This window comes from Rissa tridactyla, chromosome 4 (assembly GCF_028500815.1).
Source record: "Rissa tridactyla isolate bRisTri1 chromosome 4, bRisTri1.patW.cur.20221130, whole genome shotgun sequence".
NCBI lineage: Eukaryota > Metazoa > Chordata > Aves > Charadriiformes > Laridae > Rissa > Rissa tridactyla.
In genome coordinates, this window is record NC_071469.1 from 29,933,208 (window position 1) to 29,947,030 (window position 13,823).

Below are 13,823 nucleotides of genomic sequence, written 5' to 3' on the forward strand. Positions count from 1 at the left end.
GTCATGATAATTTTAGTAAAGAGAGCTAGGTCTTTACAAGTGGAGAGTTTTCCATGAATCTTTGGTAGCATATGTAATTGCTGGGATAAGAGGGTCATCAGTGTGTTTGTGCGAATTGCTGGTTTAAATCTCAATTCAGGGGGATTTCTGCATGTCTAAAGCTGTTCTTTAATTTAGTACACTCTAAAATGAGACCTAGGAGTATTTTCCCAGGCTGTCCCTTAGGTGGTTCAATTAGACTTTTACAGTAAATTCTTAATTATTAGGCAGTGGGAATTTAGATATCCTAGTTGGTGCAAAAACCTGTATAACTTATGTATTATAAAATGTACTGGGAAGCAAACAGCAGGTATTCAGGCACAGTGTAGATATAGCTGAGTGTTGGGGTTTTTTTGGGAGGGATGTGAGGTCACTTCTTGCTGGCTTTGCCAGATGCTCACAGGCTGCCGTTGAGCTTTTCAGGTGTGTCTGTGATCCCCTGTGCTTCAGCTTGTGAGTAACTGAAAATTTGGAAAGCCTTAGGTCGGTGCCCAAATTTGAGTTCAAACAATTGTTGAAAGGTTCATCTTGATACATAATGTAGTGGAGTATGATGTGTACTTCTTAAGAAGTTATTTTCTAGCATTGCTGTAGGAATGTGCTCTTGTGGAATATAGTGTTGTTATTCCTTTATATTTGAATATAGATCACATGATTTACTGAAAATGGTTAATTGTGATTACAAACTTCTTAGAAAATTTGACACAGCAGAAACGATAAAACAGTTACACTTAGAGGTACTTTTTGCTGTTTGATTCTTAAAGAAATCCGAGGATTAAACAATTTGCAAGAATTCTCGAATAGTGAGCAGAATGAATAATTAAATGCATTATGATAGGCCTTAATCCAGAATGTATTTTTTTTTGGGTAAGCAAGTCTTTTTTTGTAGTGTGTTGGTGTGCTGCATGTCTACTCTGACCTACCCTAGAATTATTGCTTTAATTATAGCATTTCTTGCCGAGTTTGTTGCCTGAGTCAACAATGGATCAGAAGTTGGACTATTTTAACACTACAAATTTAACTTGTACCATATCAAATATTTGTTATTTTGGAGAGCTTGCTGCATCCTAGGAGTCTCAAATTTCTTCCTGTTTCAGCTTGAAATTCAGTGCAATGCGTTTAGGATTTTGGAAGCACTACTCAGTGGTTACTGATTGTAACTCAGTTACAGTATTTGAATGTGTGACCATCATTAAGTACGTTTAATATTTTGTGCTTAAAAAATGTTAGCACTTCAACATTCTGCTAATGGTTCTCTCTTTATTTTAGTGATAAACAGAGAAGTTGACCATGACAACCTTCCTGGAATTTATCCAGCAGAATGAGGACAGAGATGGAGTTAGATTCAGCTGGAACGTTTGGCCTTCAAGTCGTCTTGAAGCCACAAGAATGGTAGTCCCGGTGGCTGCCCTCTTCACGCCACTGAAAGAACGGCCAGACTTGCCTCCTATTCAGTATGAGCCAGTTTTGTGCAGCAGGACCACGTGTCGAGCGGTTCTGAATCCTTTATGGTAAACCTAATACATATGCCTATATTTTTCCTTACAAACAATCTTTAGAATAGTGCCAGTTAAACTATGCAAACAATCTGGTGTGTGTAAGTTCAAGTACTCCTCATGTGGGTATACAGCTCGCACTTCTAGATCTTAGAAGTTTCTGCACACAGATTTGCATATGTAACACATGTAAGATATACTTAAAACATAGCTTTCATTTATCTAGTCTTTTCAACGTACTTAATTTAATTAATAATTACATATGTTATTTTTCTGGAATTACACATATTGTGAGTTGGTACACTCCTGCATTTTGTTTCTAGAAAATAACTAGGTTAAGTTGTTATATCTTTTTAAATACTGGTCCCTGATGTAGTTTAATTTCCAAGTAAAAGAAACTGTATTTATTACTGACCTTGGTTCATTTGTAGACCAAAGCAGGTTAGCTGGTTTAGTTTACCAAAACAGAAACTGAAAGATGTGGTTGATAGATAGGTAGTTGGATAGATAGATGCATCAAGAAGTAGACATGAGAGAAGGTGAAAGCTGTTTAAGCTAAAGGATGATATTGGCCCAAGCACAAATGATTGTGAATTAGTCATGGATAAGTTTAGGTTGGAAGCAGAGGAGGAAGTGTTTCATATGTCATTCCAATCACAGAAGTATGGAAAAGAAATGGAACAATTTCTAAGGTGGCATTTGATAGGCATAGGAAAGATACTGAGTGGTAGTGAGAGATTAAACATTATGTAAAAGATCCCCTAGAACTCACTCAGTTTTATGAATGACTTGTCCCTGCTTGGGAGAGAAGATGATTTCAAAGCAGATGTAGAATTGTGTTTCAGTATTAAGCAGACACAGTAGCTAATTATACTGGCAGTCAGAGTTAGTGGAAGCTAACTTTTTCAGAAGCATTATCGTCTTTTGAGGGCTGGAAGGAAAATAACGGAAAGACAAAGCCGTAAAGGGTCAGTCAGATCCCTGACATTACAGTGAACTGTGTATGTTTTTCCTGTCTCATGTATGCAAATCATGACTGTATTTTTATTTTTTGTTTTTCCAAGGTGTGATTAGAGACTCAATTTGGGGGCACCTTCTGAAGCCTGTGTGGCATAGGGTATCTGGCTAGATAATCTGCAGCCCCTGAAATTGGTAAAGATCATTTAATCTCAGTAAAGCTGTGCTGTGTTTGCAGCATACTGGGATTTATCCAAAGATTTAACGATATTTTGAAAAGACTTTTGCCCTTGTAGTCAGGAGAAGATGTGATAGCAAGAAATCTACAGTGAAAACATGTAAAGTTTACTTTCCCTTAAGATGTGAGTAGGACTTTGTAAGACATTTGTATGGCATAAAGGTACAAGTTGCTTTTTTATTTTACCTATCTGAATACTAATAAAAATATAGATAAAAGGAGGTAAGCTCATCAATTGGAAAAAATGTTATTTTCATTAGAGAGAGCGAGCTGTTGAGTTGGAACCTGGTTTTGGGGGCATAATGTACATTGAGGATAGTACTAGACTCTGACAGCTAATAGGCATAGCCTGAGAAAGGAGACCAAGTCATATGAGGAGAGGCTGAGGGAGCTGGGCATGTTTAGCTTGGAGAAGAGGAGGCTGAGGGGAGACCTCATTGCCCTCTACAACTACCTGAAAGGAGGTTGTAGAGAGGTGGGTGTTGGCCTCTTCTCCCAAGTAAATAATGACAGGACCAGAGGAAATGGTCTGAAGTTGCGGCAGGGGAGGTTTAGGTTAGACATTAGGAGGAATTATTTTACTGAAAGAGTGCTCAGGCACTGGAACAGCCTGCCCAGGGTGGTGGTTGAGTCACCATCCCTAGAGGTGTTTAAGAAACCTCTAGATGTGGCACTTCAGGGCATGCTCTAGTGGCAGAGATTGTAAGTTGTTTGGTTGGACTCGATGATCTTAAGGGTCCTTTCCAACCATGAAGATTCTATGATTCTATGAAAAATGCGAAGGTAGGGAGAGTTAAAATGATTTGCCTCAAACCATGCAGAAAGTCTCTAATAAAGGTGCTGAGCCCGTATTCTTAAATTTCTTATTTGCTTCTTTTCCTTCAAGACCATTCTTCCTCTCTAAATATGATAATATGTCTGATGTGTCTGTGTAAGACTATGCTTATTTGGAATTTGTAATATGGGTATTTAGGAGACAGTGTATTAGGAGGAAGCTTTTTCAAAGTCAATGTGTTTTTGAAAAATTAAAAGAAATTTATTCTAAGGTCAGTGGAGGAAAAAGAATTGTTCATGCTATATAAACTTTTCTTACTTTATTTTTATAGCCAAGTGGATTATCGAGCGAAACTCTGGGCTTGCAACTTTTGTTATCAGAGAAATCAGGTAAGAAAATGAAACATTCAGGATGCAGAAAATCTTTTTTATAAGGTAAAAGCGAAAATCCTCATTTTTAAAGTTGTGGTTGTGAACTGAAATAGACAGCAAGAGCATGAGTGTGCAGCTGTATCTTCAGAGATTGCATTGATTTTTTTTTTTCATGACAGCAATAGTGAACATCTGTTACAGAGGAAAGTAGTCTGTACATATGGCTTGTTTTTGTATAAGTTGTAATCTTTTATTTATACTCAATTTCTGTGTTTTTGTTTGCAGTTTCCTCCTACCTATGCTGGCATATCTGAAATGAACCAGCCAGCTGAACTTTTACCTCAGTTCTCCAGCATTGAATATGTAGTGCAGGTAAAATCATTAAATAAAATCTTTAACATCTATAACCTTGTAATATACAAAAAGAATTAATTTAAATTTTATTTCTTCACTGCATTTTAATGATTATGAGTCTATATGTGCTTGTTAGTAGATTGAACATACAGGTCATCAATTGGAAATGGAAAACATAACTTTTTATAAGAACACAAGGGTGGCAATAAGACTGGCTTAAAAAGAAAAAAAGAAAAAAGAGAGGTCTCTTCTGCAGGCAGTGTTTTTCTTAGGTCTGTTGCTTTACCAGGAGTTTAATTTGTCTTTGTGCGAGGGGTCTGCTTACTTCTGTTGCTTGCTAAAACGATTTCAGTTCAAATGTGGCTGACTGTTGATTCATCACTCATTAATCATTTGAATTTAAGTTTGTAATTGAACGACTATGAGTTAGTTTTAGGGCTAGCTGGTTTAGAAAAAACAGATAATACATATTCAATTCATGTGTTTGAATTTTAATATTCATCCTTTTAGGATAGAAGTTACTTGAATAGAAATAAAAAATGGACCTACAACCCAAAATTACAAACATTTGTAATTGCCAATTTGTAATCTTTAAATTCCATTTTTGAGGATTAAAATTCGTAATACTTCGGTGAGGCATTTAGATTATGGAAAGAAGAACGAAGACTAAACAGAATCTACATTTTTGACAACTCTTGCAATGCAAAGTAAAGGGGATTTTTGTTCACAGTACAGCAAAATTAGTTCAGAAAGGGTAAAAAGAACTGATGATCTCTAGAGTAAAATTATGAGGAGAAAGGCTACAGAATGTTATCAAATTGGAATACTTAATAATTTTGAATAGCTTTATGACTACTATGTTCTCTTTGAGCAATAAAAGCTCATTATATATTAAAAGATGTATATAATGGATGCATGCTTCAAAACTATCGTGACATCCTGAAAGGATTTTTTTTTTCTTCTGTAGTAAGCATTTCATTTTTATGCAGATTTTATAATTGTAGGGGTTTCATTCCCCTTTAGCCCTAGATACTGTTTACTACTTGAGAAGGAGGTAAGTTAGATGGAACGTTGACATTATTGGTATGATTAAAATTAAAACTTCTACAAGATGTACTTTATTTGTCGCTTTTGGTCCTGTAAATATTGCAAGATTTGTTTTTCATGTGGTTACATTTGTGTTTCTTAAAGCGTGGTCCTCAGATGCCTTTGATATTTCTTTATGTTGTGGACACATGCATGGAAGATGAAGACTTGCAAGCTCTGAAGGAATCCATGCAAATGTCGCTTAGTCTCCTGCCACCAACTGCATTAGTAGGTCTCATTACCTTTGGCCGAATGGTGCAAGTTCATGAGCTTGGCTGTGAAGGAATTTCCAAAAGTTATGTCTTCAGAGGAACAAAGGATCTGTCTGCAAAACAGCTGCAGGTAATGAACAAAAGCAAACAAAAAGAAAACATCAAGGTGGTGATGAAGAAATTAAAATAGTCTGTAAACAAATTTTGTAATAAAATCTTCTGTATTTGACTACAGGAAATGCTAGGGCTTACAAAAGCAGCTGTTTCACAAGTCGGTCGGGGTCCTCAAGTGCAGCAGCCACCACCTTCTAACAGGTAATGTGCTTAAAATATCTAAAAAACATACCTTAACTACACTGATTTACTGGAAAACTTAATGTTTTATTACAATGAAAGCAATCAACTGACAGTGGAGCCTTTTGATCAGGCACAAATTTACTAGGAGATTAATGGTTATAGCCTGTCCCTTTCCTATGGTTTGTACTGGGAAGAAAATAATGGGTGATAGTAAAATGATCTGGATGATGCTTTGGACGTGTTCTGAGAGAACATTATATAGGCATAGTACAGATAGGTAAATAATGATGCTTCTGTTGGGTCGGTACGCTGGAAAGTGTTAATAGATGCTTTAGTGCCCCTTTCTTATGAGGATATCCAGTTTTGCCTTCCCTTTTTCTCCCTCTTCCACTCCTCTCCCCTCCCCTTCCCACTTGGAAATTGTGGGTTGATGTTTGATTTTCCTGTGTCCTACTATGATGTAGAAGAAATTGATGAAATGATAGAAAAGAGAGACAGTTTTGCAGTCTCTGCCTTCCATAACTAGCTGCATTTGTAGACAGCCTGTAGCAGAGAGCATGATAAATTCTTTATATGTTAATGTTTCTTCTGATCTTTGATTTTCACAGAAGTAATGAAACTTGAGTTCCTTTTTGAAATTCAGAGGTCATCATCTGCTGTGTTCTTTTGATTAGATAGGGTTCTTTCTGGATAGTGGTGATATCGCAAAGTTAGCAAGTTTTTATTTGACAAGAACTTTGATGAACTTCTTAAGCACACTTTTTAAGTGTGCTGTATATGTAGTAATACCAAACTCTGTGATCTTGGTGAGGCAAAGATACTGCTCTGAATTCCGTCTAGAATCTAGGATTAGAAACTGCTAAGATATGTCTAATATATTGCTTGTGAGCAACTGACAAAATTTTTGTTTAACAATTTGAATCTAAACTAATTCCAGGTATTTGTTTACAGATTTTTGCAACCAGTGCAGAAAATTGATATGAATCTTACTGATCTTTTGGGTGAACTGCAACGGGATCCTTGGCCCGTTCCACAAGGAAAACGGCCCTTACGTTCTTCTGGAGTAGCTCTTTCTATAGCTGTAGGGCTCCTTGAGGTAATAACTTTAACTACAGTTGTGCTAATGTGTAAATAGATTATTTTGTTGCAGAAAAGCTGCCACAATCAATATGTAAAGACGTTAGTAACTGATGCATATTAGATTTCTGTGATGGTTCTGGTGGATATCATATTCTTCCTTACATACATAAAGTAATTGTAGGTGTTTAAACATTTTAATGAGGCAAAATTTGCATCAGCAGTGGATATAAGTTTTTGGAGGGAAAAGTACAGTTATTGTTAGAATCCTGTCAATATGATAAATACCTACATGGCTGTTTCTTTTGTCCAATTTGTAGCAAAACATGATGGTTTTATTTGTCTTTTATTTTCTGCAGTGCACTTTTCCTAATACCGGTGCACGTATAATGATGTTCATTGGAGGACCAGCTACGCAAGGACCTGGCATGGTTGTAGGGGACGAATTGAAGTTACCTATAAGATCATGGCATGACATCGAAAAAGACAATGCTAAATATGTTAAAAAGGGTACTAAGGTAAGAGATGATCATGGGTGATATTTTAGGCATCTTACCAGTGTTTACATCTTACAGTATTTAAACATTTACATTGCCTGGCCAAGTACTGTTAGTAGTAGCAAATGTATAAAGAGGTGGGAATCGTGTGGTTTTGTTTACCTGTCTCGGAATAGTGGTATGTCTTCAGGAATTTCTTCAGAAACTCAATATATCGAGTTAAGACTTTGGCAAGCTTTACGTTAAAGTTCTTTGGAGTGTTTCCCTGGTTTAAGTCAGATAAGATGTGACTAAATGATATATCTAGGGTAAGGGTGTCTGCTTCTTAGACAGCTGCTCAAAGCTGTCTCTATAGTTTGGGGAGGGTTAGGCAGTAGAGTTTAGGCACAGTTCGTTTCATCCTAAATGTACATTTGGGCAGGTGAATTGCCTCTAAAACCCATTGAATTCATCTTAACGGATTATAATGGGAGTTTAAACTATTCTCTCAATTGCCTGTTGTTATAGACAAATTAAATTCTGTTTGTTGGATCTAGTACTTAATGCAAAGTTTAAAAGACAAGATCAAGGTAATTTTCTAGTTTAAATAGCAACCATTGGTCTGTCTAGTCAGCTGGTGAGGAAAAAAAACACAGGTGTTGAAAATTCCAGTCTTAATTTTAACTTTAGGAAAAAATATTCTTTTAGCTTGTATTGGAATATGATGTGAATAAAGTCTGACAATGCTGTTTTAGAAGAGTTTTGGGAGTTTAAGGTTTAATATGAAGATGAGGAGAGCTCACATCATAAATTTCTATGAACTGTGTTTTCATCTTGGATTTAGCATTTTGAAGCCCTGGCTAATCGGGCTGCGACAAATGGTCATGTTATTGACATATATGCGTGTGCATTGGATCAGACTGGTCTTCTGGAGATGAAGTGTTGTCCCAACTACACTGGGTATGTGCCTCTTTGTTTTTAAGTAGTATTGAAGGTGCAGGTTTTTGTTTTTTTGTTTTTTGTTTTTTTTTTTAAATTATTTAACAGGAAGCACTTACCAAAAACATCCTGCTACTTTAAAAAAACAACCAACCTGCTCGGATATACTGTGATAGTTGCATTTGTACCAGAATTTTGGAATTTCTCAGCCTCTGGCAAATTTGTCATCATAATTGGGGGTTTAAACAGAAGGGGTTATGATGTTGTTTTTTATTTTTATTATGATCTGTTTGAGGCTTAAATAACGTTAATATCTTTTAAACAGGCAGTTTATCCTATGTACTGTTGCTATTTTTCTTTTTTAGTGTGTGTATATGTAAGCTGCAGGTTTCAGTAAAGAAGGACCTGTCATCCTCCTTTTTCTGGCTCTTCAGAGTTGTACAAAACCCTGTGTTATTCCTTCTGTCTTGTTTGTGCCCTTCTGTATACTGTTGTTCATAGGTTCAACTGCTGTCTTAGGTGATTATCAGGTACATCTGTTGCTCCTGATTTTTGCTCCCTCTGTCCAGTTCTACATTTCAGACAAGATCTTTTATTCCCTCCAGCTTGTCTTGCTGTCAGTTCATTTTAGCAGGATCAAAGCAAGTCCTAGTCTTTCTGATGAAACCGCTCCCCTATTCTCTGTCAGCTGTGGATGACACCCTCACCCTTCCTCTTACGCAGATCTGCAGCTTGCGATAACTTCTGATTCATGCTTTCCTGTTAAGTACCTCATTAATTTTGTAAATCCTGCTAATTCTTCCTCCATATTTTTTCAAAGACTGTCTTTTCTTTTTCTTTCTGTTTCTGAAAGTCTTTTCTACACTTAAAATATTTCATCTTTGCTAGTATAGCCACCTGCTTTACATACCATTTGATTTGTAGGTTAGACTTGTGGATTCAGTCTGGATTCTTTTGCCAAGCTCATTTTTCTTGCTTGTTATTATTAGCTGTGTCAATACCAGCTGCAGGTAAAATGAAATGAAGCTTCTTTGCTTATCAGTTTAATAACAGCTGTGTCTGTGGCTAACTGGCCGCCTTAGTTGCCTGTCAATACCTTCATACGACAGAGGATCATAAGCACATGCTGTGTATCTTGGAGAATGAGCGATGCGGCTGCTGGGTTTCAGGCCAGCTTGGCCGTGCTAGTAGCTGCTGGGTTGCTTCTTTTCAGGGATGTGTTTGTGTAGCCTTAGCATGGGAGTTTCCACTGGTTAGGATCTTTAAGTTTATGACTTTTTGTGCACACTTAATTCCTATTCCTTTTCTGCATTAAACTCAAGCTGTGTCTTTCTATATACTGCAGTGTAATTTTGCTCTTTCTCTCTGCTCTTGTGACTCACCTTATCCTGTTTCTGCTCTTCCAGCAAAACTAGCCTTAATGTATAGTTTGTCCATTTCTCTTACAGCTGTTCCTATTTTCTATTTGATTACATCCTACCTACAGGGAAGGATTTCCGATTCTGCCTGTCTTTATTGTCTTCTATCTTTGAGTATCCACCTGAAAACTTCTATAACTTCTTTCAGGTGTAATGTTTCGCCTACTAACATATTTTAGTAATATGATGTAATTAATGTTTTTTGATTAATAACAATAATATCGCCCATTACTATTTCCTAAATGTAGTATATAATACTACTATGATGTGATGCATGGCAACTGTTGCAGTTCCATACACAGAATGTTGCTGAGCATAAAAACAAATTGTGCTTTTTGATAATAGTTTTAAACCTGAAATAATGAGTCAACTACTCAAAATAAAATGGTGTGGTAATAGGTTTGGAATACTGAACATTAGAAGTAGTTAACTGACTATGCTTGACAAGGTCGTTAGACATTTGTAGTGTTGAAGTCCGGTATAGTATTTTCCCAGTGAAAGGTTTTGTTATATATTATAATCACAGTGACTTTAAGATGCTGACTGGGCAGGAAGCTCACTTACAAAGTTCATCCCTAATATTGCAGCAAAACATTAATTTAATGGTAGTCCATTTTAAGAAGGCAAGAATGTGCCTCACCATGAGCTGTCATTAGTTTTAGCCTTTAATAGAAATAAGCTATATAAATCCCATGTGCTAAATTATTGCATAATAAGTAATCTCTTTTAACTTGAGGGTTTTGTTTTATTTGTTCTTTTTGTTGTTCTTGCTATCTAGAGGCTACATGGTGATGGGAGACTCTTTCAATACATCTTTATTCAAACAAACCTTTCAGAGAGTTTTCACAAAAGATATGCAAGGACAATTTAAAATGGGATTTGGTGGCACATTAGAAATAAAGGTAAGAATAAAAACTGCGATGTGCTAATTAAACACAGGAATAGGACAGCTAAGAACTGTGGAATCTCTGTCCTTTAAGGAATTTTTAGGAACATGCTAAACAGATGTGTCAGGGTTGGCTTGGACGTAGCTGTTACTGCCTGGATATATTCTTACGGTTCTGTGATTCTGTAAACGTGAGTTAGGTTCCTTCTTACTCTGCATTCAGTGACAGCTAAAAGAGGGACTGAACTAAAATTAATGCCTCTCTGTTAAAAACTCACAATACGGTATGTGTAGTTTTTGGTATCAGTAGGGAGTATTTCTTGGTTTTGTGTCCACGTTCTCTATACAGTCCAGGACAGCTTTCCTTTAATTTTCCATCTGTATCAGAATCCACTCTGGCACTTTAACAATGTTCATTTTCACTTCCACTCTTGTGAGAAGCTTAGAGCAAAACGTGCTGTAGGTTCAGGTGTGGTCTTCCGTGATGTTTCTTGCAAAGTATTACATCCTGCCTTGTAGAAGAATATGGGATATTTTCTTGTTCAGTAAAATTCTGTTTAAGTTTTTACTACCCAGACAAAGAATTGAATCCTCTTTTTTCATGTACATGTTTGTGTGAATTTTGTTGGATGATCTTGGAAAATGGGAAAGGGCAGCCCCAGTTCTAGAGGAATGCACAGATCACTTCCAGATGACATTGGAAGAATGTAAATAACTGGATTTTGCTTTTAGCTAAATATGTTTAGGAGATAGAGAGTATAAATTCAGTGTGGGGTATGTACAGGCTTATCTTGCCAGTCTTCAGTTTTAATCTCATCTTGTGAATATTTTAATTACTTTTCTAGAAAATAGACATTATCCGATATACTTTCTAGGCTCCCAGGTTTATAAATAGCAGCAACTTTTCTCTATGTTTTAATTTATGTTCATGCTGTTGTTTCAGATGTACTAATTAATACAGCAAGCATGTAATGAAGTGCAGAAAGTGAGCACATGAGAAGTTTCTCTAAATGTATCAAGCGCTATTATATGTATAACCTTTCCTAAAGGTATCAACAGTCTGATGTGCATTAAGGTTTTCATTAACTAATGATAAAATAAGACTGAGTTCTTCATAGTGTGGCATATTAATGTATGTTTTTCTTCTAAATATGAAGACTTCAAGAGAAGTAAAGATTTCTGGAGCGATTGGACCCTGTGTCTCACTCAACTCTAAAGGACCTTGTGTCTCAGAAAATGTAAGTTAACTTTTCTGAAAACTAAGGCAGCATCCTGTTATGCAAAAAGAGGATTTATGATTTCTGGATTTGAAGAGAAGCTGAAACTTTTCCATAAATGGAATAAAGAGTGTTTACTTTTTTACCAATTGTAAATTAGATACACGCAAGGGCTGTTTTTTTGGATAAGCTCCTGTTTACTTCTAGATTAGATTCAAGTTGTATTAGGCCTTGCAGATCCCTCGTTGCTTGGTTGGGTTTGTCCACTGAGTGATTGCTTAAAAATGATTACAGAGAAATTATATTCTGGCAAAACAGAAACTAAGTAGAAAGCGAGTTAGCATGCTTTATTGTTAAAATCAGAGCTACGTCTATTTATCCAAACAGAGAACCATGAAAATACTTTGTTTAGAAAGACTGAGAGAACAGGAGGACACGAGGCCCTGAGAACATCCCCTTTACCTTGACCCTATCTTCCCTTTTGTATAGCTGTTTCACCAAATGCACATTTAATTAATTAATTAGAATATCCAACTATTACAGGCTCCTGAAGTAACTCCTTTAAATTTACATCAAACTTAAATCATCACTTATTTTCTTATCAAACAATACTATTACAGTTTAATTTTGCATTTGAATACTAATCAAAAACAATTCCTGCAAGTAACCAAAATGTTTTACATTTGAAAAGTCTTACTTTTGTACCTAAAAATCTGCATATGTGCTTACATATGGCCTGCTTTAATCAAACATTTTTCGTGCCTAAATTTTCCTTGTAGTTATATTTGCATCTTTGTGAACTAAAAATCTCAATATAATCAGTTTTTTTTTTTTTTTTCTTAGCGGTCTGGTACAGATTTTCTTATTTTGTCACCTGAATGATTGCATATATTATGATAAAAGTTTAAAAACCCAAAAAACAATTACATGTACATCTCCTTATTTAAGTTACGTATTTAAATCATAGGATGTAATAGAAAATTTAATTGTGAATTCATGTCTGTTGCCTTGCAATTATATCCTGATTAATTTCTATTCCAAAAAACCTTTCTGTTGAAATTACCTGATGTAAAATTTTTGATGTAAAACATATGAATAAAAGGTAGATGCATGCAGCTCGTTGCAAGTGGTAACTGGACAGTTAATCTAGCCATAATGCTCTTCAGAGTGAACACAAGCACAGTGACAGTCTTGCCAGTATAGTTGTCCTTTAATGTTTTGTTTGGTTTCACTGGGTTCATTATGGATGACTGATTATTTTAATTGGTTTCTCTGGGCATTTATGTTGTTTGTATGGCAAAAAGGAGTTGTCAGTTGAAATACATCACTATCTATATATAGTTACCTTGTTAGTTACTGGAGACTATGTAACTATATACTATGTAAGCTGTATATTTGAAGTTTTACTGGTGTGCCATTCCATTCCACTTACATGTGCTTCTTACCTCTTCTCTTGGGACTGTTTAAGCAAAGTCTAGTGCTTTTTCCTGTTTCTGACTTGCTTTTCCCATTTTTCTAATGCCATCTCCTTGTCTTTCGTAATGTTTTACTCCTTTGCAACCATCTCGTCTTTTATTATTTCTGCATTCAACACTGCAGTTGTTTTGCAAGAGTGTTTGTCTGAGAATCTGTCAGAGTGAGGAGGGAGAAAGCTTGTGACAGAGTGGTTGTGAACAATTACCTATAGTGGCCAGATGTTCTACTTCACAAAAGAATGTAATATTTCTGGTTTGTAAAAGTATTATAAAACCTTTCTACAGGAGATTGGAACAGGAGGTACCTGTCAGTGGAAGATTTGTGGACTTAATCCTACTACAACACTTGCACTGTACTTCGAGGTGGTCAACCAGGTAATAAATACTTGTCTACTTGTCTACTAAACAAAGTAATTTTATTTTGTGTGACTGGTGAAGCCTATGTATTTGTGTGATTCCCTCAAGCACAGTAGCAGCGATATGAATGATGATGTCATTTTGTGTTCCCAA

The 13,823-nt window shown here is 36.0% G+C and overlaps 1 protein-coding gene across 3 annotated transcripts in view; it reads left to right on the plus strand.

Moving 5' to 3' along the window:
• SEC23A (SEC23 homolog A, COPII coat complex component) overlaps positions 1–13,823 on the plus strand; it is a 33,147-nt gene that overhangs the window by 5,912 nt on the left and 13,412 nt on the right. For all 3 annotated transcript variants that reach the window (XM_054199252.1, XM_054199254.1, XM_054199255.1), the window contains 11 exons: positions 1,309–1,550; positions 3,837–3,894; positions 4,162–4,248; positions 5,422–5,658; positions 5,764–5,843; positions 6,777–6,921; positions 7,262–7,420; positions 8,223–8,338; positions 10,514–10,637; positions 11,779–11,859; positions 13,599–13,688. In XM_054199252.1, the coding sequence (XP_054055227.1) occupies positions 1,330–1,550; positions 3,837–3,894; positions 4,162–4,248; positions 5,422–5,658; positions 5,764–5,843; positions 6,777–6,921; positions 7,262–7,420; positions 8,223–8,338; positions 10,514–10,637; positions 11,779–11,859; positions 13,599–13,688 (1,398 nt within the window). In that variant the 5' untranslated portion in view covers positions 1,309–1,329. The remainder of the gene's footprint in view (positions 1–1,308; positions 1,551–3,836; positions 3,895–4,161; positions 4,249–5,421; positions 5,659–5,763; positions 5,844–6,776; positions 6,922–7,261; positions 7,421–8,222; positions 8,339–10,513; positions 10,638–11,778; positions 11,860–13,598; positions 13,689–13,823) is intronic.